The sequence below is a fragment of the Papio anubis genome, chromosome 4 (assembly GCF_008728515.1).
Source record: "Papio anubis isolate 15944 chromosome 4, Panubis1.0, whole genome shotgun sequence".
NCBI classification, from domain to species: Eukaryota; Metazoa; Chordata; class Mammalia; order Primates; family Cercopithecidae; genus Papio; species Papio anubis.
In genome coordinates this window covers 42,004,472-42,028,134 of record NC_044979.1, presented here as the reverse complement: position 1 = coordinate 42,028,134, position 23,663 = coordinate 42,004,472, and the positions used below count along the sequence as shown (strand labels likewise).

Sequence of the window (23,663 nt, the reverse complement as noted above, 5' to 3'; positions counted from 1 at the left end):
ATTGAGAGAAAGAAGACAAAAAAGTACATACTGAGTAACTCAATTGTTAAAATTTTAAGAACATAGGTAAAACTAATTTATGGCAATCAACAGTCATCTTTTAGTGACTTAACTGGGAAGGGACACAGCAGAATGTTCTGAAGAACTGTGGATGTTTGTTTTTTGAATCTCAAACTGGGGGCATGATATAGAGGATATATACAAGGGTAGTCCTTAGAGAAGATGGCTGGAGCCATCAGCAACCAACACACCCAGCCACTGGGGGAAATGAGCATCTTAGTCCTGGGAGGGAGGTCTGGGCAGAGTCTCCGCATCCACTACACCCTACACCAGGTGATCCTAATTTGGAACTCGGGGCTGAGACATACTGGTCTAAATCAGTGATTCTCAAAGGGCGGTCCCTGACTAGCAGCATCAGCACCATCTGAGAACTTGTTAGAAACGCAAATTATTGACCCTCTACTGAATTGGAAACTCTGGGTTGAGCCTGGCAATCTGCTTTCACAAGCCCTCTGGGTGATTTCAATATGCACTAACATTTGAGAACAACTGGTCCAAAGGGCTTTCACTTGAGATTGAGAGGGGATTTTTTTTTTCTTTTTTCTTTCTTTCTTTTTTTTTTTTGGAAATGGAAGGAATCCTGGCAATGTCACAAAGCATGTCAAATATAACATGAACAGAGAATGCAGTTTGGAGAAAAGTGAACGAGAAAACTGTTTAGCAAATGGAACTAATTACTAGATCTTATTTAAAATTTTTTCTCTTAAGCCAATAGACCATATAGAAATCATGTAGATTCTTAAACAGCCTGGCAAAGGAACAAAGAGGGAAGAGAGTGTCTATACAGTGAAAATTCTAATAGGAGACATTTGAAATCATCTATGTGAAAACTAAGGAGGACAAAAAGTATGAGTGTTAACAGTAAAAATGGGAAGGAAAAAATGACTCTGAGAGACTCCACAATGATTTGCATCAGAATTTGAATCTCCAGTGGGGTGAGGAAGCAAACGTTCTATAAAGTATTTTTGTTTTTACATTAAAAATAGAGGCAGGGTCTTGCTATGTTGCCCAGGATGGTCTCAGATTCCTAGGCTCAAGTGATCCTCTCACTTCTGCCTCCCAAAGTGCTGGGATTACAGGCATGAGCTACCACGCCTGGCCATTACAAAGTTTTGAGATTTTCATCACTAGGACAATAGGAGTTGCCAACACAAAGGGGGAAGTCAGGAAGAGAATCCACACTGAAAGGAACATGAATTTTGTCTTCTGTTTTGGAAAGTAAGCCTATTACATCCAGGTAGAGCTGTTTTATAAACAGCTAGAAATGTAGGACAGGCCAAGTGCTGTGGTTTATGCCTGTAATCCCAACACCTTGGGAGACCGAGGCAGGAGGATGGTTTGAGCCCAGGAATTCAAGACCAGCCTGGTCAACATATGAAAAAATGTCTTACGTGTTGACAGAAATGTATTTGGTAGAAATCAAGCAAAATGAGGCATAAGAAAGCATCATTGAATGATGATAAAAATGAGGTCCGAAGTGATCTTATTGCATGTTTTGGTCCACGTAAACTGAATCCTACCCATTTCTCCAACATGTAATACTCCTATAACTAGTCACCTTTCCACGTATACAGTAAGCTATTCAGGAAAGTGATTTGGAACTGTTAGAGTGGAATCCAGAATGTGACCCATTTCTTTCCCTCTTTGCATTTCTTTCCCTCTTCCTGCCTCCTATCCCCGTAACTTGTCTGGCTCATTTCATCAATCGGGCCTCAGCTCAACTGGCACTCCTCAGAAGGACTTTCCATGGCTACCCTCAGTGCTCCCCTCTAGTTACCTGTTTATTTCTCCTATAGTACTTTTAGAGCAAACCCTTCTTAAAAATAAACTCTAAAATACAACTGAGGGCTCTTTTCTCAGATGCTTGACCAGCAATTCATGTTACTTATCATCTTGCTTCCAATGTTCCACCACCCTACATCTTGAATTTGGGTACAGACACCTTTCCCAGGGCTTGGGCATGGCTTTCTAAGATCTACGTTGCTCAACCTAGGGTTAAAACCCTTTCAGGCTGCTGGCACTTCTGCTTGCGCTAGTGTAAGGGCTTATCTAACCACTGACATGCTGGTTCTCCTGCAGTTGCACTTGCTGGGTCCAGTTTCCCTTTTCTGTAAGCCACAGAGGGTGGGGAAAAGAGCTCTGCCTTTTCCTGTTTCTGTTCACGCTTCTTTCCCCTCTACTCCCTCAGTGTACCACACCCCAGGCTCCCAGCCTCCTCCAGCCCAGCCAGAGGAAGCCTCAGAAGACCTTTCTCATCTCCCAGTAGGCTCTGGACACTCACAAAAACAATTCTGAATTAGCAGTCAAAAATACGCATATAAGTTTTGTTTACATAGAATCTCAACTCTCTCAAAATCCCCTGTTTACCTCACAACTGGATTTTACATGTATCAACAAGCACAGCAAAATGCAAGATAATTTTTATGAATATAACCCTCTATATGACTTATAAGGGGAGAAACGTAGTCTTTTGTTCCCGTCTTAGATCTGCCAGAGTTGCCTGCTTAGTTTGAATACAAATTTGAGTTACAATAAATTATCCTGAGCCATTCCAGGCTAACCACTATTTCGGTTTCCAGATCAGTCCCCATTTTACATCAGTCCCCATTAAACATCAAAACTGGAAGATACATCACCTCGGTGGAGCCATTGCCTTGATTTGCAATGTTTAATCTGGCACCAATACAGGTTTCTTGACTTCTTAATATACTCTTTCTTATTTTTTCACTAAAATTAACAAAAATGAATTTAGTATTTTGCTTAAGTAGGAAACTGAAATATTCCAAGCGTAACACATCTTAAATTATATAAGTATGTAAGTATTTTTTTTTTCTGCTTTCTTTCATGCTCATTACCACCTCTACAGGAGAAGTAAAAATGAAACCCAGCTGGGCACGGTGGCTTACACCTGTAATCCCAGCACTTTGGGAGGCTGAGGCGGGAGGATCACAAGGTCAGGAGATCAAGACCATCCTGGCTAACACTTTGAAACCCCGTCTCTACTAAAAATACAAAAAAAAAAAAAATAGCATGATGGCAGGCACCTGTAGTCTCAGCTACTTGGGAGGCTGAGGCAGGAAAATGACATGAACTCAGGAAGTGGAGCTTGCAATGAGCCGAGATCATGCCACCGCACTCCAGCCTGGGCGACAGAGCGAGACTCCATCTCAAAAAAAAAAAAAGTGAAACCCAAGAATCCTCTAGCTATAGGAAAGGAACGGCTAGAGGCAAGAGAAAATCAAACTTGACTAAAATGTGTCATATAATTTCTTATATTTCATTGGGCTATCCTTCCCTCCCATGAGCACTGGATTTATTTAGGAGAGTCATCATCTTATAAGTTACTTTAATACAATTGTTCCAGAAAACAAAAGAATTATTAGACTTTCATTTTGAAAACTAAGCCTCAAACTCAGCAGTAAGAACCCAAATACCAAACAATTAAAAAACGAGCCAAAGGCCAGATGCAGTAGCTCATGCCTGTGATCCCAGCCTTAGAGAGGGAGGACTGCTTGAGACCTGGAATTTGAGGTCAGCCTGGGCAACATAGTGAGACCCCATCTCTACAAAAAATAAAAAATTAGTCCAATGTGGTAGCACAAGCCTGTAGTCCCAGCTACTCAGGAGGCTTAGGTAGGAGGATCATTTGAGCCCAGGAATTTAAGGCTCCAGTGAGATATGAGTGTGCCACTGCACTCTAGCCTGGGTGACAGAGTGAGACCTCACCTCTTAAAAAATAAAGAACAAAAGACCTTAAAAGACACATCACTAAAGAAGACATACAGATGACAAATAAGCATATGAAAAGATGCTCCACATCATATGAGAAATGCAAATTAAAACAATGAGATACCACCACTTACCTGTTACAATGGCCAAAATCCAGAACACTGACAATACCAAATACTAGTAAGGATGTAGAGCCACAAGAACTCTTACTCATTGCTGGTAGGAATGTGAATTGGTACAGCCACTTTGGAAGACAGTTTGCCAGTTTCTTATAAAATTAAACATATTGTTACCATATGATCCAGTAATCACACTCCTTGGTGTTTACCCAAAGAAGCTGAAAACTTATGCCTACACAAAAACCTGCACACAGATGTTTATAGCAGCTTTACTCATAATTGCCAAAACTTGGAAGCAACCAAGATACCCCCAGTAGGTGAATGGATAAATAAACTGTGGTACAACCAGACAATGGAATATGATTCAGTGCTAAAAGAGAATGAGATATCAAGCCATGAAAAGACATAGAGGAAACTTACATAAATATTACTAAGTAAAATAAGGCAGTTTGAAAAGGCTACACACTGTATAATTTCAACTACATGCCATTCTGGTGAAGGTAAAACTTGAAGACAGAAAAAAAAAAAAAAAAAAAAAAATCATTGCTTGCCAGAGATAAGTGGGAGGAAGGGATAGATAGATAGAGCACAGAGGATTTTTAGGGTTCCTGTTGCTTTACTCTGTATGATACTATAGTGGTAGATATACATCATTATACATTTGTCCATTTGTATAATGGGTGAACCTTCATGTAAACTATGAATTCTAGTGATAATGATGTGTACATGTAGGTTCATCATTTGTGACAAATGTACCACTCTAGTGGGATGCTGATAATGGAAAATCTATGTATGTGTGGCGGAGCAAGATATATGAAAAATATATCATCTATTCAATTTTTCTATGAACCTAAAACTACTCTAAAATATAAAGTCTGTTTTTTTAAATATGCATCTGTGTTTTAAAAACAAGGCCTGTAGAATTATTAATGTTTTCCAAGATGAAAATCACTGTAATCACTTATCAATGAAAGGAAAATGTTATATATTATCAATTAGAGTCTAATAAACAGAATACAATTGATTTGAAGAAGCACAGAATTGATTTGTCTCCAGAGATGATTTTAACCTTCAGAACATCAGAGATGCAGATTACCAACAATGAAATACTATGCTATAGCATGGTAGTTTCCAAGCTTCTAAAGTATAAAGACATATTTTCAATATCAAAAATATTTTCAGAATGTCACTTCATAATAAGTACCATTTATTAATCATTTAATAAGAAAATGGCACCTAAGAGTAGACTATGAGGCCATATGGAATGAGATCTTTGCCCAGCAGAGATGACAGGTACTAACTCTGCCAATCAGATTCTCCTTATTCCACGTTTGAAATGGAGACACAGAAAGTCATGAACCAGCAGAGATCCTGAGGGAGCAAAACCCTTGAGTAACCAAGAAGCCTCTCGAATGAACAGGAGACCAGTTGAGTGGTACTTACCTCCCTCCAACCACATTTCATCTGGTTTATCTTTTTTATTTATTTTTGCTTTTCCAGACAACTGAGAAGGGGCTGGGCAGAGGGGAGTAGAAGTAAGTTAATTAATTTACAGTTTTGGAAGGGGTAGCAGCAGGTCCAGGAAGGAGTTGAGTCATGTTAATGGCTCAGCAGCGTAGGGACTGCCAGGGTGAACAGATAACCTAGAGCTGCTGTGAGCCTGTCTGGAATGATCTTGCAAGTCCAGAAGGAGTCTGTTCTCCAGGAAACTCAGGCACAATTAGGTTTCTATTTTTCTGCTCAGAGATGGAGGAGTTCCTGTCCTTGATACCTCATCACCTGACTGAGACCCCCATCTTCCTTAATTCCCCCATTTCCTTGTAATAAATACTTCAGAATCAAGGTAACTTGAATTTATCTTTGTTCTTTATAACTAAAAATTATAGCTAACACAAAAATTAAATTTATTTTATCATAGTGAATATTTGTCAACCATGAAGACAAACAAAAAATATACTTAGTATTGTACATGATTTTTCTTGCTCTTCCTACTTTTTATCTTTTTAAAAGGAAGGCAGAAGGCAGCCTTTTAGGTAATAAGCAATTGTAAAATAAAGAAAACCTACCTTCTGTTTTAATCACTGGTACAGTAAATGTATTCTTTCTCAATGGGATATAGTTACCTATAAATGAGGCTCTTTTAGGAGTTTAGAATACTGTCCCTTAAAGTCCCAAATGTTTGTAGTGCAAATAACCAGTTTCACTGATGTTTAGAAGGGAAAGTAAAGAGGAATATTATGATTCACAAGCATCATGAATGGTTCTCTTCAAAAGTTCATTTGGATAAAAATTTGCCTAATTTGGAGGTACTGGTTACAGGTACTGATTACAGAGCCTATTTTTATATATCATGTTTCAAATTTGTTACTTTTGTTAATAAGTGTGTGATAATCATGTTTGTGTGTGTGAATTGTTTTAAGGTTTATCATTTATTAAAGTTAGGGTTATGCAATATGGCAAAATTATAATATTAATAGTGTAATGTGATTTAATCCGGAATTAAATGACTATCTTGTTGAGGGTGCCTACTAGAATTAGAATTTTTTTATACAAGACAAATGATGTTTACTTTCATGTTCAACAATTGAGTAAATGATCTGTAATTTTAGGATCTCTGATCCATCAATGACACTATAACAATTGCAGTGTGGTTATCTTAAATATTTATCACTGAAGAGAATCAAACTCCCAAATCATATTTCCACTTATTTAGGCCTCTAACATTTCTACCTTCCATTTTTATTCTTCAGAATACCCAGGTGTAATGGGTGTAAGTATCAAAGTGTTTAGAGGACATATCTTCACATTCTGGTATTACCGTTTTACTATATTGCTTTTTTGGAGGATTTGTTTGCTTATCATCGCTGTACTCCCAACAACAATGTGGATGCCTAATAAAGAACCAGGCAAATCATTGTGTTGTTTTATATTTTGTTTGTGTTCTAAGGTTAGTTTTGTTTTTTGCTTTCATTTGCAAAACTCAAATAATGAAAATATTTTATTGCTGCCTAAAAAGCATCAAGTAGTTTAACTTGACTATATCATCCAGTGATCAAGGGGCTTACAAAGAAGCAAAAGAAGTCCAGTGATGGAGCTGAGAGAATGAGGGAATGTAGCAAAAGATGACCTGGTGACGCCAAAACCTGCAAGGCAGAGGTGAATGATTTGAGTACCTAAATGCCTGGGGAGATAATGTGTAAAATGACCATGTATTCAACAAGATGGAGCTGCAAAACCAATGGTCAAATGGAGAGTACAATCCTTGCCTACAGACACTCAAATTCAATTTGACTTTGAAACAAACAACACTGTGCTGCAAAAATATGTATCTATTTCACCACAAATTTGTGCCCCCGTATGGTTTTGGAACTCATGCTTAGGAATTTGATCTTTATCTAAAAGCATTAGAAAAGAAGCTGCTGAAATAGAAGTAGGGTGGAGAGAGTGACACTATCAGATTTGTATTTTGAAAAATAATGTTTTAGAAAAAAACACAAAACCCCAAAAACTTCTCAATAATATTCTCACTGTGATAGATCGTGCGTCCATGCATCCATGAAACAAAAACAGGATGTTCTTTCCAGCTGCATTATGGTAACTGCACTTTGAAGCCCAGTTACTCGGGAGGCTGAGGCAGGAGAATCGCCTGGGATTACAGGTATGTGCCACCATGCCTGGCTAAGCTTTGTAATTTTAGTAGAGACGGTGTTTTGCCATGTTGACCAGGCTGGTCTCAAACTTCTGATCTCAGATGATCTGCCCACTTGGGCCTCAAAGTGCTGGAATTACAGGCATGAGCCACCGCACCTGGCCAAAAAAATTATTTCTAGAGGGTTTAGTGAAGAAAAAAAATCAGACACGTATTCTGTTCACCAACTCTACCTACAACCTCCTATTCAGTTACTATCATGTCATGGACCTTTGGGGATTCTGTGGTTACAAATCAGGCTGGTTCTTGGCTTTCACCATCACCAGATTAGGATTTGGCTTTTTGAGGTCTCCAAGATGGCCGCAACCCTCCAGCTGCTTTCTGGCCTCAACGTTTTGGGCGCTCTTGTCTCCTTCTTTTTTTTCCACTTTTTTTTTGTGTGCTTGTTAACTTAAAAACAATTTTTTTTTTTGAGATGGAGTCTTCCAGGCTGGAGTGCAGTGGCGCAATCTCAGCTCACAGCAACCTTCGCCATCTCCTCTGTGCGACTGAGCAACTTGTCCCTTCTGCACCTGGGCTGGGGTGAAGTGTATTCTTTGGAGACGGTAAAATAAATGGATTCTGTACCAGTGGATACCAAACATAGTTGAGGATTAAAATCTTACACCAAAAACAGGACTTAAGGGAACATGTGGATAGTGGATGCTGAGACAGCTTTCCCTCTTTCTCTACTTGGCTTCTGAAATACTCCTAGCCAGGACTTTCAGATCAGGAGAGTTTTCTATGCTATGCAATTTCTGACCAAAGCAATGTGAAAATCATAAAATGGCCCATTCCTACCATCCTAAGGTAAAATTCAACTATTTAATCAAACACTCATAAGCATGAGTCAATAACAAATAACAGGAAAAACTCAGTAGTAGGGTTAGTCAGGACCATTAAAAAGTAGAACCAAAACAAAGATACATTAAATGTAAGAATGAGAAACATTTTTTAAAATTAGAGCAGCAATCCAGGAGAAAGAATATTCAAACAACTGAAGTTTCAGGGTGGAAAAAAACAACCAAACCAAACAAAACAAAACAAAACAGGGAAAGAGGAAGACTGCAAGTCATCAATGAAATAATTTAAGAAATTTTTTCAAAACAGAAAAACATGATTTTCCAGAATGGAAGGACCCACAGGTCTCTGATACTGTGATGTGTGATAATAAGAAATGTATATTCTGTCTTCATCCCCAGTTCCTGGCACAGAGCTTCTAAAACCCTTGGAATTTCCTCAGTGATAGGAGTGAAAGATTTTTTTTCATAATTTCATTTGTAATAAGTTCCTTTCAACCATACCTGAGTTTACGTTAAGTAGGTACCTCTGGGAGGATGGGGCTGGTGGTCAAAGAAACCAACAACCATGTGGCCAGAGGGTCAGAACTTTCAGCCCCACCTCCAGGGAGGGAAAAGGGGCTAGAGATTGAGTCAATCAGCAATGGCCAATGAACACATGGAGGTGCTGGAAGGGTGATATTTCCAGAGGGGGCATGAAAGTCCTACACCTCTTCACACATACCTTCCCTATACGTCTCTTCCATTTGGCTTTTCCTGACAGGAACTTACCAAAAAAATTCTAGAGACAATGAAGCAGTCTTCAAAATTCTGAATGAAAGTTAATTCCAATCTAGAATTCTATGCCCATCCAAACAATCAACGAAACGTAACGGTCAAATAAAGACGTTTTCAGATATGTGCAGTTACAAAAATTGACCTCCTGGATATTTTTCTCAGGAAGCTTTTGGACAATATGTTCTACAAATATGAGTAGACCAAGAGAGAAGAAGTCACTGGATGCTGAAAATAAATAGGAAATCTCAAGAGGATTTAACACAGGATACTAAAGGAATTTCCAAGAAAACGAGAGAGGGAGACACCAGATGATGCCTATGCACCTAGCAAAGAAGGGAACACATCCAGAAAAAATATTTGTCCAGGTGTGTGGCTTACACCTGTATTCCCAGCACTTTGTGAGTCTATAGTGGGAGAATGGTTTGAGGCTAGGAGTTCAAGACTAGGCTGGGCAACACAGTGAGACTCCACCCCTATAAATTTTTTTTTTAAATTAGCCAGGCATGGTGGTACATGCCTGTAATCCTAGGTATTCGGGAGTCCGAGTGGGGAGGATCACTTGAGCCCAGGAGTTCAAGGATGTAATGAGCTGTAATCATGTCACTGTACTCTAACTTGGGCAACAGAACAAGACCATATATCCAAAGGAAAAAAAAAAAAGAACTGGAGGGAGGCTAAATCTGAGGCCACTCTCTATAATTGATCCCCTTTTATAATAGGTCTATGATTCTATCCTACTTTCAAACTAGCAAGTTAGCTTACTATAGTTTCATGGATGCTAGCAGAAAACATAAGACTCCAGATTCAAAGGCAAAGGATTTTATTACTCATGGCACATCAAACATCAAGAGCATCAGTGTATTTGCATTAGTTTCTCTCATTCCCATGTCTCATGGGACAACACAGATGGCTCCCGATGGAAGCCGCACACACAATAAGGTGCATGACAGAAGAGAAACCCTGAGCTTAGGGAGCCCAAGTTTCTTATATGGGCAGTAAGCATCCTTGTGCTTTGCTCTCAAGGGTGATGCTATCTTCCAATGCTGTTTGCTATGCAAACTTCCTTTAAAAAGGTAGTCCAGAGCAAAGGGTAATCAGTCTGTTTGAAAGTTGTGAAGGAATGTGAAAGACCCATTGAGAATTCTCTCTCCAGCCTATGTACTCAAATGACCCTGTACATTTCTTTCCCTGTACTTATCGCAATTGCAATTGCATAGTTATTTGAGTGATTGTTTACTATTTGTTTCTCCTCTAAATCATAAGCTCTATGAAGGTAGGGACCATGTCCGTTTTGTTCATTGCTACATCTCCAATGACTGGCAGAGTGCAGATATATAGTAGTAGCACAATAAATGTTTTTTGAAGAACTACTCATGGATCACCAAACATCAGTACACTAGATATACAAACGAAAGATGAGCAACAGGCTACAGATGTCACAAGGCATAATGTACTTTAATGATATTTCTTTACATTTACCCAGCACTTATTTTACAAAGCACCTTTCATGCATTATTTCATGGAGGCTTCACAATAAAACTCTGAATTACATGAAGATGTTAAGAGACTTGTCCAAGATCACTGGACATTTTACATGGAAAAAAAAAAAAAACGGCCTGAAATCTGGGCATTTTAAGCCAATACTGTGTCCTCTATCTTTTTTAGTGATACTGTTTCTGTCACCCAGGCTGGAGTGCAGTGGCACAATCACAGCTCACTGTAACCTCAAATTCCTGGCTCAAGCAATTCTTTCAAATAACTAGGTCTACAGGCATATGCCACCATGTGTGGCTAATTATTTTTAATTTTTTTAGAGACAAAGTCTCACTATGTTGCCCAGGCTGGTCTCAAATTCCTGTCCTCAAGCAATCCTCCAACCTGTCTCCCAAAGCACAGGATAAAGACGTGAGTCTATATATCTGGCCTTTGTTCTTCTATTTCATAAGATATTACTACCTACGACAATCACAAAGTGGAATAATGTCAAAAGCAAAACTAGGGGAAATATTTTCAATGCTTACTTTAAATGAAAGGTTAAACATCTGTGAAAATATTTATTTATTACAGTTATCACAGTGAAGATAAAAGAGCAGAATTCAGTTTTCATCATTCTATGAATTAAAAATAGCAATGCTTTATGTATTTATAAAGCATAAAATATTTATACATCACTTTATTCTCACAAAATGCAATCAGCTAGATATTACACTTCTTTCCCTTAACAGATGATGAAATTGAGGCTCAGAATGCTTTAGCTACTAGACAGAAATCACAGAGCTAATTCTCCCATGAGTTAAAATACAGATATATTACGCTGAAAATATGATGCCTCCTCATAAAAGGAAATTACTTTTGCAAGATGCAGATGTTCCTTTCTTCAATATCTCTCAAAACCCAAACATGATAGAATACACTCAATGTATTCTAGTATGTTCTACTATTCATTAATCTGTTACTTTGTCTTACTATGATATACATTGTGAAATTAAGAAACTGTTTTCTAAAATAAGCCACTCATCTAAGAAGTGATTGAAAGCCATTACATGTACACATATCTTTAGAATTAGATTTTCTCTGGAAGTATTAAGAATTTGATTAAAAATAAATATTACTAGTTTAACATTGTAATATACCTCCAACTCATACTTCAGTCATGAGATAGTCACTGTAGCGAATTAAGAAATACATAATATAAGTATAATTTTAAAGTTTCAATTTCTTCCTTCTATTCATTGCTTCAATATGTTTCACATCTAATTTCATATATATAAATGAAATGTTTCTCATTTCTGCCATTTATTTTGCCCTTATAAATTGCTTTGTAGGGTTATCTTTTTACACATTGATTTCTAGCCTTTCACAACCAGAATGTAAGCTACTTTAGGACATGGATCATGTCCTATAGTTTAAAACTTTCTCTCCTCTCTGGGCCCAGTAGATCATTGTAATCCCAGCAATTTGGGAGGCCAAGGTGGGAGGATCACCTCAGGCTAGAAGTTCAAGACCAGGTTGGGCAACATAGTGAGGCCTCATCTCTACAAAAATTTAAAAAATTAGCTGGACATGATGGTACCTTCCTGTAGTCCTAGCTACTAAGGAGACTGAGGCGAGAGGATCACTTGAGCCTAGAAACCTAGAAGTTTGAGGCTGCAGTGAGCTATGATTATGCTACTACACTACAGCCTGGGTGACAGAGCAAGGCCCTGTCTCTAGAAACCACAATCACAACAACAACAAAACAAATTTCTCCACTCCACCTCTGTGTTTTGCACCTTGTTAAGCTCAGATCAGGTGAGTTCCTGGCTTTGCTCTCTTTATTCCTCTCCCATTTAAAGTCACCTGAAAAATTAGCCATACTGTATTCCCAGGGTAAACCTAACTGAAGCAAGACTAGCTTACCACCCTTCAAAATCAGCATTTTGGAGCTTATTCTCAAAGACAGGCCAGCCCTGATGACCCAGCTCCAAGGTTAACAACTGGTCTCCCACCTCCAGTCTGGAGCCCAAAGTGGCCTCACGTGTATAACATGCCTTCTGTTCCATTGCTGTTCCCATATTGCTAATCTGATAGTTTTTCATGATGTTTTAGTCATTCCCAGGAAAGAGGAAAAAGGCAAACAAAGTTGAGACTGGCTTTCTCCCTCAGGAAGATCTGAAAGGTAAATTACACCTCAGAGTTTTCCTGACCTGAAGCAAGGGAGCTGGGTCTTCTCACTCCATCATCTGGCAGTCATTGGTTAAGAGCTGCCCCAGGGGACCTAAACTCCCAGCTCTGTGCTTACTGGCAATACAGCCCCAGTCGCACAAGAGCAGTCCTCCAAAGAATAAATACAGGTGCTGTGAAGCAGAGGAAAAAAAGCACTGAAGCACAGAAATAGTGAAAGTGATCCCAGCAGATCTGGTCAAAGCACTTATGGTGTCTGCTGCAGCTCTATCCACCAGAAGAGAACCATAAAAACCTGGGCCCCTATGACACAGCCTGGGACAACTGCTGGGGATGGCCGGAGCCCACCTACAATAGAAGCAGCTAATCCCACAAGGAGAACATGAGGTGATATGAGCACAGAGCCGTATGTCCCAGGAGAGGAGCATCAGGACAGATTTTAGAGCTGTAACAATGGGAGAGGTCTGATGAAAGGAAGCTCAGAGATGATAAAGGCCAATGTCAAAGTACAGAAGAGACAGCAGCATGAGCAATTTTGAATGCAAATGAATCACTGTGGCATCCCCAAAGAGCCAAAAGGAAGGCATTTGAGTGGGTGCTCCTGCAATTCCTTGGGGTAGACCTGAGTTAGAGAAATATAATTGTATTGGAGGTTGGTGTGGCTTGGGGAAAGATAAACCACAAACTTCATTTTCTGCTACACTGCTATTCTGCTATTACTGAGTCCAAATAAAAGTTAAAAGTATTGTCAGACATTAAAGGTAAAAAAATTAAAGATACTGGATCTGTCTTTTCACTCTCTACCAGCAAGTCTATGCATTGTGTTGCTTCATCTTTCCAGTTCCAGAGTCTGACTTATCTTTTCATTTATGCCTCACAATTTATACTGCCATATAGGGAGATTTTTAAAAAGACAGTAATTAGTCTAAAGCTCTCAATCCATGTTGTTTACAAAAATATGCAAAAAATACTATTTGTTTATTTATTTATTTATTTATTTTGAGACAGAGAATTCTGCTCTTGCTGCCCAGGCTGGAGTGTGATGGCGTGATCTCGGCTCACTGCAACCTCTGCCTCCCAGGTTCAAGCAGTTCTCTTGCCTCAGCCTCCCAAGCAGCTGGGATTACGGGCATGAGCCACCATGCCCAGCTGACTTTGTATTTTTAATAGAGGTAGGTTTTCTCCCTGTTGGTCAGGCTGGTCTCGAACTTCCGACCTCAGGTGATCCGACCGCTTCAGTCTCCCAAAGTGCTGGGGTTACAAGCGTGAGCCACTGCGCCCAGCCTCGTAAATATTTTTAAAGTTAGGTGCCACATTAGGCAGATTAAAAAAGGAGTGTTTCTGTGTTGAAAAAGAAGCAACATAATTGGAAATGATAAACATGAAATTCAGGTTGGTGGTTACCTGAGGGAAGAAGAAAAGGGAATGGGATCTGGAAGGGATAAACCATGCTCTTTTGTATGCCTGAAATGTTGTGTAACAATAATTCAAATAAGTAAATGAAAATAGAGGCCTGGCACAGGAGTTCGTACCTGTAATCCCAGCACTTTGGGAGGCTGAGGCAGGAAAGATCACTTGAGTTCAGGAATTCAAGACTAGCCTAGGCAACACAGAAAAAACCTTTGTCTATTAAAAATTTTAAAAACTTGCCAGGTGTGGTGTTGCCTGCCTGTAGTCCCAACTAGTTAGGTGGCTGAGGTGGGAGGATCACTTGAGCCCAGGAAATGGAGGCTACAGTGAGCTATGGAGTCACGCCACTGCACTCCAGCTTGGGTGACAGAGAAAGACTTGTCTCAAAAAAAAAAGAAAAGAAAAGAAAAAAGAAAAAAAGCAGAAGAAAATAGAAGCTTTAGTATTTCCTTGCTTCACCCTGAAGGATCACTTTGAATACTCCCCGTCCCCTGTACTTTATTTGGGACGTGGTATGAAGATACTAAAGGCTTGAACTTATAGTGACAGGAGAATTAAAGAGTAAGAAATCAACTAGGGAGATATTTAAGTAGTGACTGAATATGGAGTTGTAAAGACTTGGAGATATTTGTATGATTTTGAGGTTTTTGGGAAAAAACTGTTCACTTTCCCATTCTGGAGTCCCCAGTCCACATTTTAGAACAATCTCTAAACCCCGTATGTGTTGCTAAATCAACTTTTCAGCTATCATTTAGGGATGCGAAATAAGTGTCATTTAATCAATATGCATTCCAACAAAGCTTTTCTAAGCATTTATTTGCCAGACATTGTATGTGCCAGACATGTCCTTAAAGACCAGATTGGTATTATAATACGATGATAATAGCTAATATTTATTGAGACCTTTACTAAGGTCTGCACTACGTGCTAAGCACTTTGCCTGAGTTGTCTTGTTAAATCCTCACAGTAGCCCTACGAAGGTGGTACTGTGGTTATCCCTAATGTATAGATGAAGAAATGGAAGCCTGCAGAGTCAGTTCCTTAAAGTTAACTAGAGCTAGAACAAAGATCAGAATCCAGGATTTAGTGATTATAAAATATTTGTACCGGTCAGGCGTGGTAGCTCACGCCTGTAATCCCAGCACTTTGGAAGGCCGAGGCGGGTGGATCATGAGGTCAGGAGAGTGAGACCATCCTGGCTAACACAGTGAAACCCTGTCTCTACTAAAAATACAAAAATAAAGTAGCTGGGCGTGGCGGTGGACGCCTGTAGTCCCAGCTACTGGGGAGTCTGAGGCAGGAGAATGGCATGAACCCGGGCAGGGGGAGCTTGCAGTGAGCCAAGATCGTGCCACTACACTCCAGCCTGGGCGACAGAGTGAGACTCTGTCTCAAATAAAATAAAATAAAACAAAATAAAATAAAATAAAATAAAATCTGTGTACCTCATCACTGGGATACACAACAAAAATCAATGGAAAAGTTTCTATGGTAATCTAGGAGAAATTATTAGCTTAGCTAGAGGATTCAATGAGTTTCAAAGAAAACAGATAACTGAACAGAATTTTAAAGGATAGGTGGCAAACAACATTCCAGAAAGAACTTTGACAGAAGCCTGAGAGAGTGTGATATATAAGCAGCTTTGTGTGTTTCAATGACTTATGCATTCATAGGTAGTGGCAGAGGTGGGTCTGGTGAGGTTGGTAGGAAGGAAACTAGGAAGGACAGCACATTCGGGAGGGAGGAGGGGTTGAAAAAGAAGTGTCAGCTGGGCGTGGTGGCTCACGCCTGTAATCCCAGCACTTTGGGAGGCTGAGGCTGGTGGATCACGAGGTCAAGAGATCGAGACCATCCTGGCCAACATGGTGAAACCCCGTCTCTACTAAAAATACAAAAATTAGCCGGGTGTGGTGGTGCATGCCTATAATCCCAGCTACTCAGGAGGCTGAGGCAGTAGAATCATTTGAACCCAGGAGGCGGAGATTGCAGTGAGCAGAGATGGTGCCACTGCACTCCAGCCTGGCAACAGAGTGAGGGGAGACTCCATCTCAAAAAAAAAAAAAAAAAAAGAAAAAGAAAAAGAAGGTCTTCAATAATTCCTGAGTAACTCTAGAATGATCTATGTCAGGCTTCTCCAGGGGCACGACTTGTGTGTACCTTTTCAAAACTAGCTGAGGAAATGGACCACAGGTAGGATACACTCAACTATCAATAACTTAAGCAATTATTTGTTTAGAAAGACAATTACTTTTAAAATATATGTGATTTTTAACACTTTTCCAGAGCCATAAAGGACTTTACTTGAGACCAGTTGTGTTAATTAACCATGACATTAACAAACAACCAAATGTTAGTTGTCTAACATTGATAGTTTTAATCAGAAGTGAGGTAAGTCAAACTTTTAAGCTGCAGATGTTACTTTTCTGGTGCAGAGATGGTATTATAGAAGTCTATATCTGGTACAATAATTTAATGTTCACACAGTAATACTATTAATCATCTTATTTTACATTATTTGATATGGATATGTACATGAAAGAACATGAGTCTGACCACCAGGATACTTGGATTTTAAAATAATATTAACTAGATATGCAATTTTTATTGTGATGTCATTTATTTATCTAAGGCTCAACTCATCTGTAAAGAGAGAGATTTGTAGTAGATGCACCCTAAAATTGTTTCTCTATGAAATTGGGTAACCTCTGGTCTTGACAAGTTTAAAATGTAGTTGAGTAATTTCAGTATATCCATAGGAAAATAGATGTAAAAGTATACAATTAACTTAAAAACAAACACTGTAAAAGGAAGAAAAATTCTGGTGATGTTAATTGGAAAGACCAAGATCAGACCACGAATAAGTAGAAGAGAGGTAAGTTTGGCAAGGCGCGGTGTCTCACGCCTGTAATCCCAGCACTTTGGGAGGCCGAGGTGGGCGGATCACAAGGTCAGGGGTTCGAGACCAGCCTGGTCAACATGGTGAAACCCTGTCTTTACTAAAAATACAAGCATTAGCTGGGCATGGTGGCAGGCGCCTGTAGTCCCAGCTACTCGGGAGGCTGAGGCTGGAGAATAGCTTGAACCCAGGAGGCAGAGGTTACAGTGAGCCGAAATCATGCCACTGCACTCCAGCCTGGGTGACAGAGCGAGACTCTGTCTCTCTCAAAAAAAAAAAAAAAGAAAGAAAGAAAGAAAAGAAGAAGAGAGCTAAGTTTGGAAATTAATTAAGAATAGTTAGAAATTGTTAGTAGGTAAAATCATGGATAGGATAAATATTTTGTTTATTTTCTCCTCCTCATAAAATAACTGATTATCCAAAAATACCAGTACATTTCTCCTTGCAGTCATATAATAATCATTTCATATTTTACCTTTTTGTGTAACAACTTAAACTCTTTCTAGAATACAGAGGCTATGTAAATTTTAGAATTGATTTTAATTGTACCAAAAGGGTGGTATTGGGAGATTACTGAAAAGATTATCAGAAATTATACATAATTGTGGGTTGTGTCACTATGGCAAACCACATACAGTGATACATGTATTGTATCACTAAGGTTACAATTATAAACACACTCTGACTCAAATTATTGCAAAACATTACCATATTTGGGTGAGGTTTCTAGAGGAAGAGAGCAACCAATTAATCAAGCAATATTTGCTGAGTATCCACTGTATACAAATACAAAATACTAATATAGGTGTTGCCAAGTAAACAAGAAAAAAGAACAGAAAAAAACAAAACCAGAAGTACTGCTGATGCAGCACGGGGTGGTGAATTGAATTTACAGGATGGGATAGTAATTGCCTTCATTAAGTTTTATTTGGTGGAGAGTGCCCAGACTTAAGAGGAAGAAAGAAAAATCTTGCAGTGGAAAGAACATGAAATATAAAATAAGATGCCTAGGTTCCAATCCCAGCTTGGTCACTTAGGAGCTGTGCACCTCCTTCCTTCCACTCTGCCTGAGTTTTGCCTTGTTGCCCAGGCAACCTCCACCCTGGGTCTGGCACCTCTTACCTCAGCCTCCCAAGTAGCTGGGATGACAGGTGGTGGCCTCACCACTCCCAGGTAATGTTTGTGTTTTTAGTAGAGAGACAGGGTTTCACATGTTACAGGGCTGGTCTCAAACTCCTGACCTCACGTGGATCTGCACACCCTCAGCCTCCTAAAGTGCTGGGATCTATGCAACTTAAATCATTTAGCTTCCCATTTTTTTCTTCTGTAAAATGGGTGGTATAACGGTAGGATAAGCACCTTTCATGAGGTATTAGTGTGAGAAATCAATGAAGCAATGATTTGTAATCTGTAAGAGTAAATATGTTAATTTTCGTCCATTGTTACCCTTGGTTAAACTACGTGGTTTATCCTCTTTATCTTCTTCACAACGTTTATCATCGAAAGGACACCTGCTTTTTTCTGCCTGTGTTAGCATGCTTCTCCTTCCTGTTCTCTCCCCAAATGAACCATCAGTTTTTCAATAGCATAGCTGCTGCTTGCTGTCCATTCACAAAAAAAAAATGATTTGCACATTACGAACACCCAGTAAATTACTTAATAACAGAGTCGTGCATCTGAACATTTATTTCATACTCTCACATTTCATTTATGTGCAGCTGTCAGATTCATCTTGCTGCACGTTTCTGATCATGTCATGTCACTGTTCAAAAGTTTTCAACAGTTCCTCACAGAATCTGAACGCCTGTCTTAAACCCTAAGGCCTTACCACTCAAAACGTAGTCTCCAGATCAGGAACACTGGAATCAGCTGGGAGCCTGTTATTCCACAGGCTGTATTCTGGAGAAAACAGATTCTCCAGCCTCATGCCAGATCTATTGAATTAGCAACTTCATTTTCACAAGATTCCCAATTGATTCATATATATGCAGCTTTGATTACATGTTTAATCTCTCATAAACTTCAAGCTTCAAAAGCAGGATTGCTAGATTTAGCAAATAAAAGTAAAGGATGTCCAGTAAAATTTGAAAACAATGAGTAATTTTTAAGTATGTCTCCAACGCTTCATGGGACATACTTTTCAAAAGATTGCTTATCTGCAATTCACTTTTGATTAAGTGTCCTATATTTAATATGGCAACCCTATTCAGGAGGGTAGGATCCATGTCTAACATAACTTTGTATTCCCTCGGAATAGTACAGTGCCTTCCCCAACTGTTTTTGTTTTGTTTTGTTTTGTTTTGTTTTGTTTTTTGAGACAGAGTCTCGCTCTGTCACCCAGGCTAGAGTACAGTGGCGCGACCTTGGCTCACTGACACCTCCACCTCCCAGGTTGCAATGACTTCTGCAACTCTCCCACCACTCCCGGCTTATTTTTGTATTTTAGTAGAGATGGGGTTTCTCCGTGTTGGCCAATCTGGTCACGAACTCCTGACCTCAGATGATCTGCTGCCGAGGCCTCCCAAAGTGCTGGGATTACAGGCGTGAGTCACTACGCCCGGCCCCAACTGTTCAATATATGTTTGTTTAATGAGTAGAAAAATGAGCTTCTTGAGAACAGAAGTTTCTCTTTTTATTTCAATAGTTTTGGAGTACAGGTGGATTTTTGGTTACATGGGTAAGTCCTCCAGTGGTAATTTCTGAGATTTTAGTGCACCCATCACCTGAGCAGTGTACCCTGTACCCAATATGTAGTAATTTATCCCCTCCCCAGTCCCCAAAGTCCATTTTATCATTCTTATGCCTTTGCACACTAACAGCTTAGCTCCCACTTATAAGTGAGAACATAAAATATTTGGTTTCCCATTCCTGAGTTACTTCACTTAGAATAATGGCCTCCAGCTCCTTCCAAGTTGCTGCAAAAGGCATTATTTCGTTCCTTTTTATGGCTGAGTAATATTCCATGATGTATATACCCACATTTGCTCTATCCACTCATTGGTTGATGGACACTTAGGTTGGTTCCATTTCTCTGCAATTGCGAATTGTGGTGCTATGAACAGGCGTGTCTAGCTTGTTTTTTTCCCCCTCAACACTATAGCCCCAGAGACTAACACAGTGCCCCGCACCCCGTTAAAGGACCAGAAAATATTTGTTGGATGAATAAAGGAATATATAAAGAGCAATCTTTCAATTATGGAGCGGGTCGTGTGTGTGTATTTTAATGAAAGCCGACTAGTTAATATTTTTTAAAAAACAATGTTTAAAAAGCTTCTATTTGTCCACCTTTTCACATTTTAGCTGGCAGAGTTCAAGACTTGATAGAAACATAACGAAGGGCTCAGAATGTACTCATCGCAGACTGAGCCCATATGGTCACTGTGGGGAGAGAACGTTACACTCACGATGCTAGCAAGCCTGCTGCAGGCGGCCCTGGGAGACAACGTCCCCCGCCCGGCCACCAGGCACCCGCGCACGCGCACAGCCGCGCTCAGTCCCCGAGGGCCGGATCGAGGGAGGCGGGGCTCTCGGGGCGCGTGCGCGGCGACCTGAGCGGCGGGCCCCTCCCTTAGCGGGGGCGCGCGGCGCTGAGGACCGCACGGAAGCGGGGAAGTCAGGTGGCCGCTGCCGCCGCCGCCGCCGCGGTTTGTCGCCAGAAGGAAGATGGCGGATCTGGAGGAGCAGTTGTCTGATGAAGAGAAGGTAAGAGTCGTGGGGGTGGCGGCGCCGGCCGTCGGGAGCCGGCTCAGCCTGGGCGGGTGGGCCCGGAGTCTGGTCGCGGAGGATGGGCATTGGCTCGCAGCTGGCGGTGCCCTCGTCTGCCCTTCTTCCCCCATCCTTGCTGCGCCGAGTGCCTGCCCCTGTCCGTCACCCGAGGCCCCGCGCGGGGGCAGGTCTTTGCCAGGCCTGCTCGCTCCGCTCCTTGTAGGGTGTGTACTCCGAGAATAGGAAGCGGGAGCCGGGCGACGGCGGGCGGGGGCGCGGGCGCGGGGGAGGGCGGCGGCTGCCCGGGACTCTCTCCTGCTATTCGGCCGCGGAGCCTGCGCCGGGGGCCGGGGACCGGGGACGCAAAGGGGTCTGCGTCCGTGCCTGGGAGCGGCCCAAGGGCAGTGCCCAGCGCGGCGGCCTGGCCTGTGAGTGTAGCGGCGGGTGAGGGGGAAGGGAAAAATCGCTTAGGAAGCAGACCTTCACTTCTCCCTTCTACTTCCCCCTCCCCAAAACAAAACGCTTCCTTTTCTGGTTCTCTACGGTTTATCCTTTTTTTTCCCTTTCCCTATGGAGGCCTCTCTCTCCCCCTCTCTCTTTCGTTTCGTGGCTCTAGCAGTAAGCTTTGCAGCTCCCATGTTCCCGGGAGGCAGCGGAGTTGCTCACAAAAAGACGACCCCCTCCCCATAGTTGTTTTCTGCCCACGTTGTCAGCATTCTCCCCGGGGGTCGATTTGGTGGCACGTCACCTTCCTGCTAGGACTTCTTCCGAGAGGGGAAATTGTTCTACTCCTTTTACTGTATGTCAGATGCTGTGACAGCAGTGGAACCAGATGAACTACTTAAGTTCTCAGATATTTAAAACGAGCAATGGAATAATTCATTGAACTGCTGCTCTCTTAATTCGCCCCTTTCGTTTGGCTTTCGTGAACGTCCCATTCCTGAGGGTGGTGGAATAGGGGAGAACCCTGCTAATTTTGACTGTTTCTCGGAAAGGACCCTGACGTTTCTCAAACTTAGAAGTAACTGACAGAACATACGAGTGAGTTAGTTGTAGGGTTGGAAATGTCCACTCTTCGTTAAAGAGTGCTCCATTTTTAAATTTCAAAGCAGTACAGCCAATGGAGGAAAATACAGGTACATTTAGGTACGTTGTGGTGTTTAAGAAATCCTCGTGTAAGTCTAAGAATATTTTCATTTGGGACCCTCTGCTCTAGGTGTTTTTATATGCTGTGTTCTTGCACCGAAATAGAAGGTTCTGTCCCATTCCCAATGTGAATGGCCAGAAGTCAGCCTCATCTTTATTTTCGGAAATCTGTCTTTCTCTTGTGTTGTTTGGTGAAAGTGATAATACAACAACAAAATGGGGGCGAGCAACGTCTCCATAACCCATAGACCCAGTAGGCAGATCCCTGTATCCACAAAAGTTGCTATACAGTATTCAATGTATAATCTTGGTAAATAACCCTAAGTAGGTGACTGAAAATGTACAGGAGTGCACAAACGCATATTTAAAATTGAGTCATGCTAAAAAGCTTAAAAAGAGATTGTCGTGTTTATATTCTACCATTCTTAAGTGGTGATTAGTAGCTCAAGTGGCTAGAAATCTAGCTGAAGAGAGAATACTCAGTGTGGGAGTTAATAAGACCTGCCATGTGTTGTAAAGGCCTAAAATTAAAAAGTTTTTTAAAAATGAGATAACAAGATGCCTTATTATTCGGCACTCTCAGGGCACTAAGCTTCATAAAGAGGAATGAGGAGGTTCTATGTCTTAAAGCCTGCGCCGCCTAGTAGCAAAATGTTTTATGGTTAAATGAATGAAAATTCTAATTTGATTTTTGGTGTTTTGTAAGAATATTATGTAGATATTTTACATAGAAATTTCATCACTATATTTACTAATTTAAAAACTGAGAAAACTTTTAGGTTAAATTCAAGTAACCAGTTAAGTGAAATTTTAACGTTCTTGTCAATTGAGATATCTAAAGGTTGTTTTCATTTTGGGGCAGGAGGATGTGTCCAGTATGGGATCAGAAAACAGAGAGGACTTAAAAGTGATATTTTGATATTACTCTTTCTACGCCTTATTGGTAATTTTCAAAAATAAGCTGTCAAGCTGGGCACGGTGGTTTGCACCTGTAATGCCAGCTACTCTGGATGCCAAGGTATGGAGGATTGCTTGAGCCCAGGAGTTGTAGACCAGCCTGGGCAACATAGCGAGACCTCATCTCTAAAAAAAAAAAAATACTAAGTTTTGAATACTTTTAAGTTTTTGAGATTTCCATTCTAGATTGCAAATCTGAGGAAGGGAAGCTGTTAAGATGTATCTAGTACTGTACTTTATATATGCTTGGCTCAGTTAGATCCATTCATTACTTAATTTGTTGTTGTAAGAGGTAGTTGTTCTATTTCCATTTCACAGATGAGTAGAGTGAGGTTCAAAAGCCTTAAGTAGTTCACCCAAGGACAGTCAAGATGAAGGTCTTGTTACATTATGCTCTCTTCTTTTTTTTTTGAGACAGAGTCCCCCTCTGTTGCCCAGCCTGGAGTGCAGTGGTACAATCTTGGCTCACTGCAACCTGTGCCTCCTGGGCTCAAGCGATTCTCCTGACTCAGCCTGCTGAGTAGCTGGGATTACAGGCACGTGCTACCATGCCCAGCTAATTTTTGTATTTTTAGTAGAGGCGGGGTTTCACTATGTTGTCCAGGCTGGTCTTGAACTCCTGACCTCAGGTGATCCACCTCCCTCGGCCTCCCAAAGTGCTGGGATTACAGGTGTGAGCCACCATGCCCAGCCGACGTTATGCTTTCTTAAAC

At 40.7% G+C, this 23,663-nt stretch overlaps 1 protein-coding gene across 1 annotated transcript in view; it reads left to right on the top strand.

Annotated features, from left to right (window-relative positions):
* The first annotated feature begins 20,702 nt into the window (after positions 1 to 20,702).
* CAPZA2 (capping actin protein of muscle Z-line subunit alpha 2) overlaps positions 20,703 to 23,663 on the top strand; it is a 54,966-nt gene continuing 52,005 nt past the window's right edge. The window contains 1 exon segment of the mRNA NM_001168717.1: positions 20,703 to 20,844. Within this exon segment, the coding sequence (NP_001162188.1) occupies positions 20,806 to 20,844 (39 nt within the window). The 5' untranslated portion in view covers positions 20,703 to 20,805.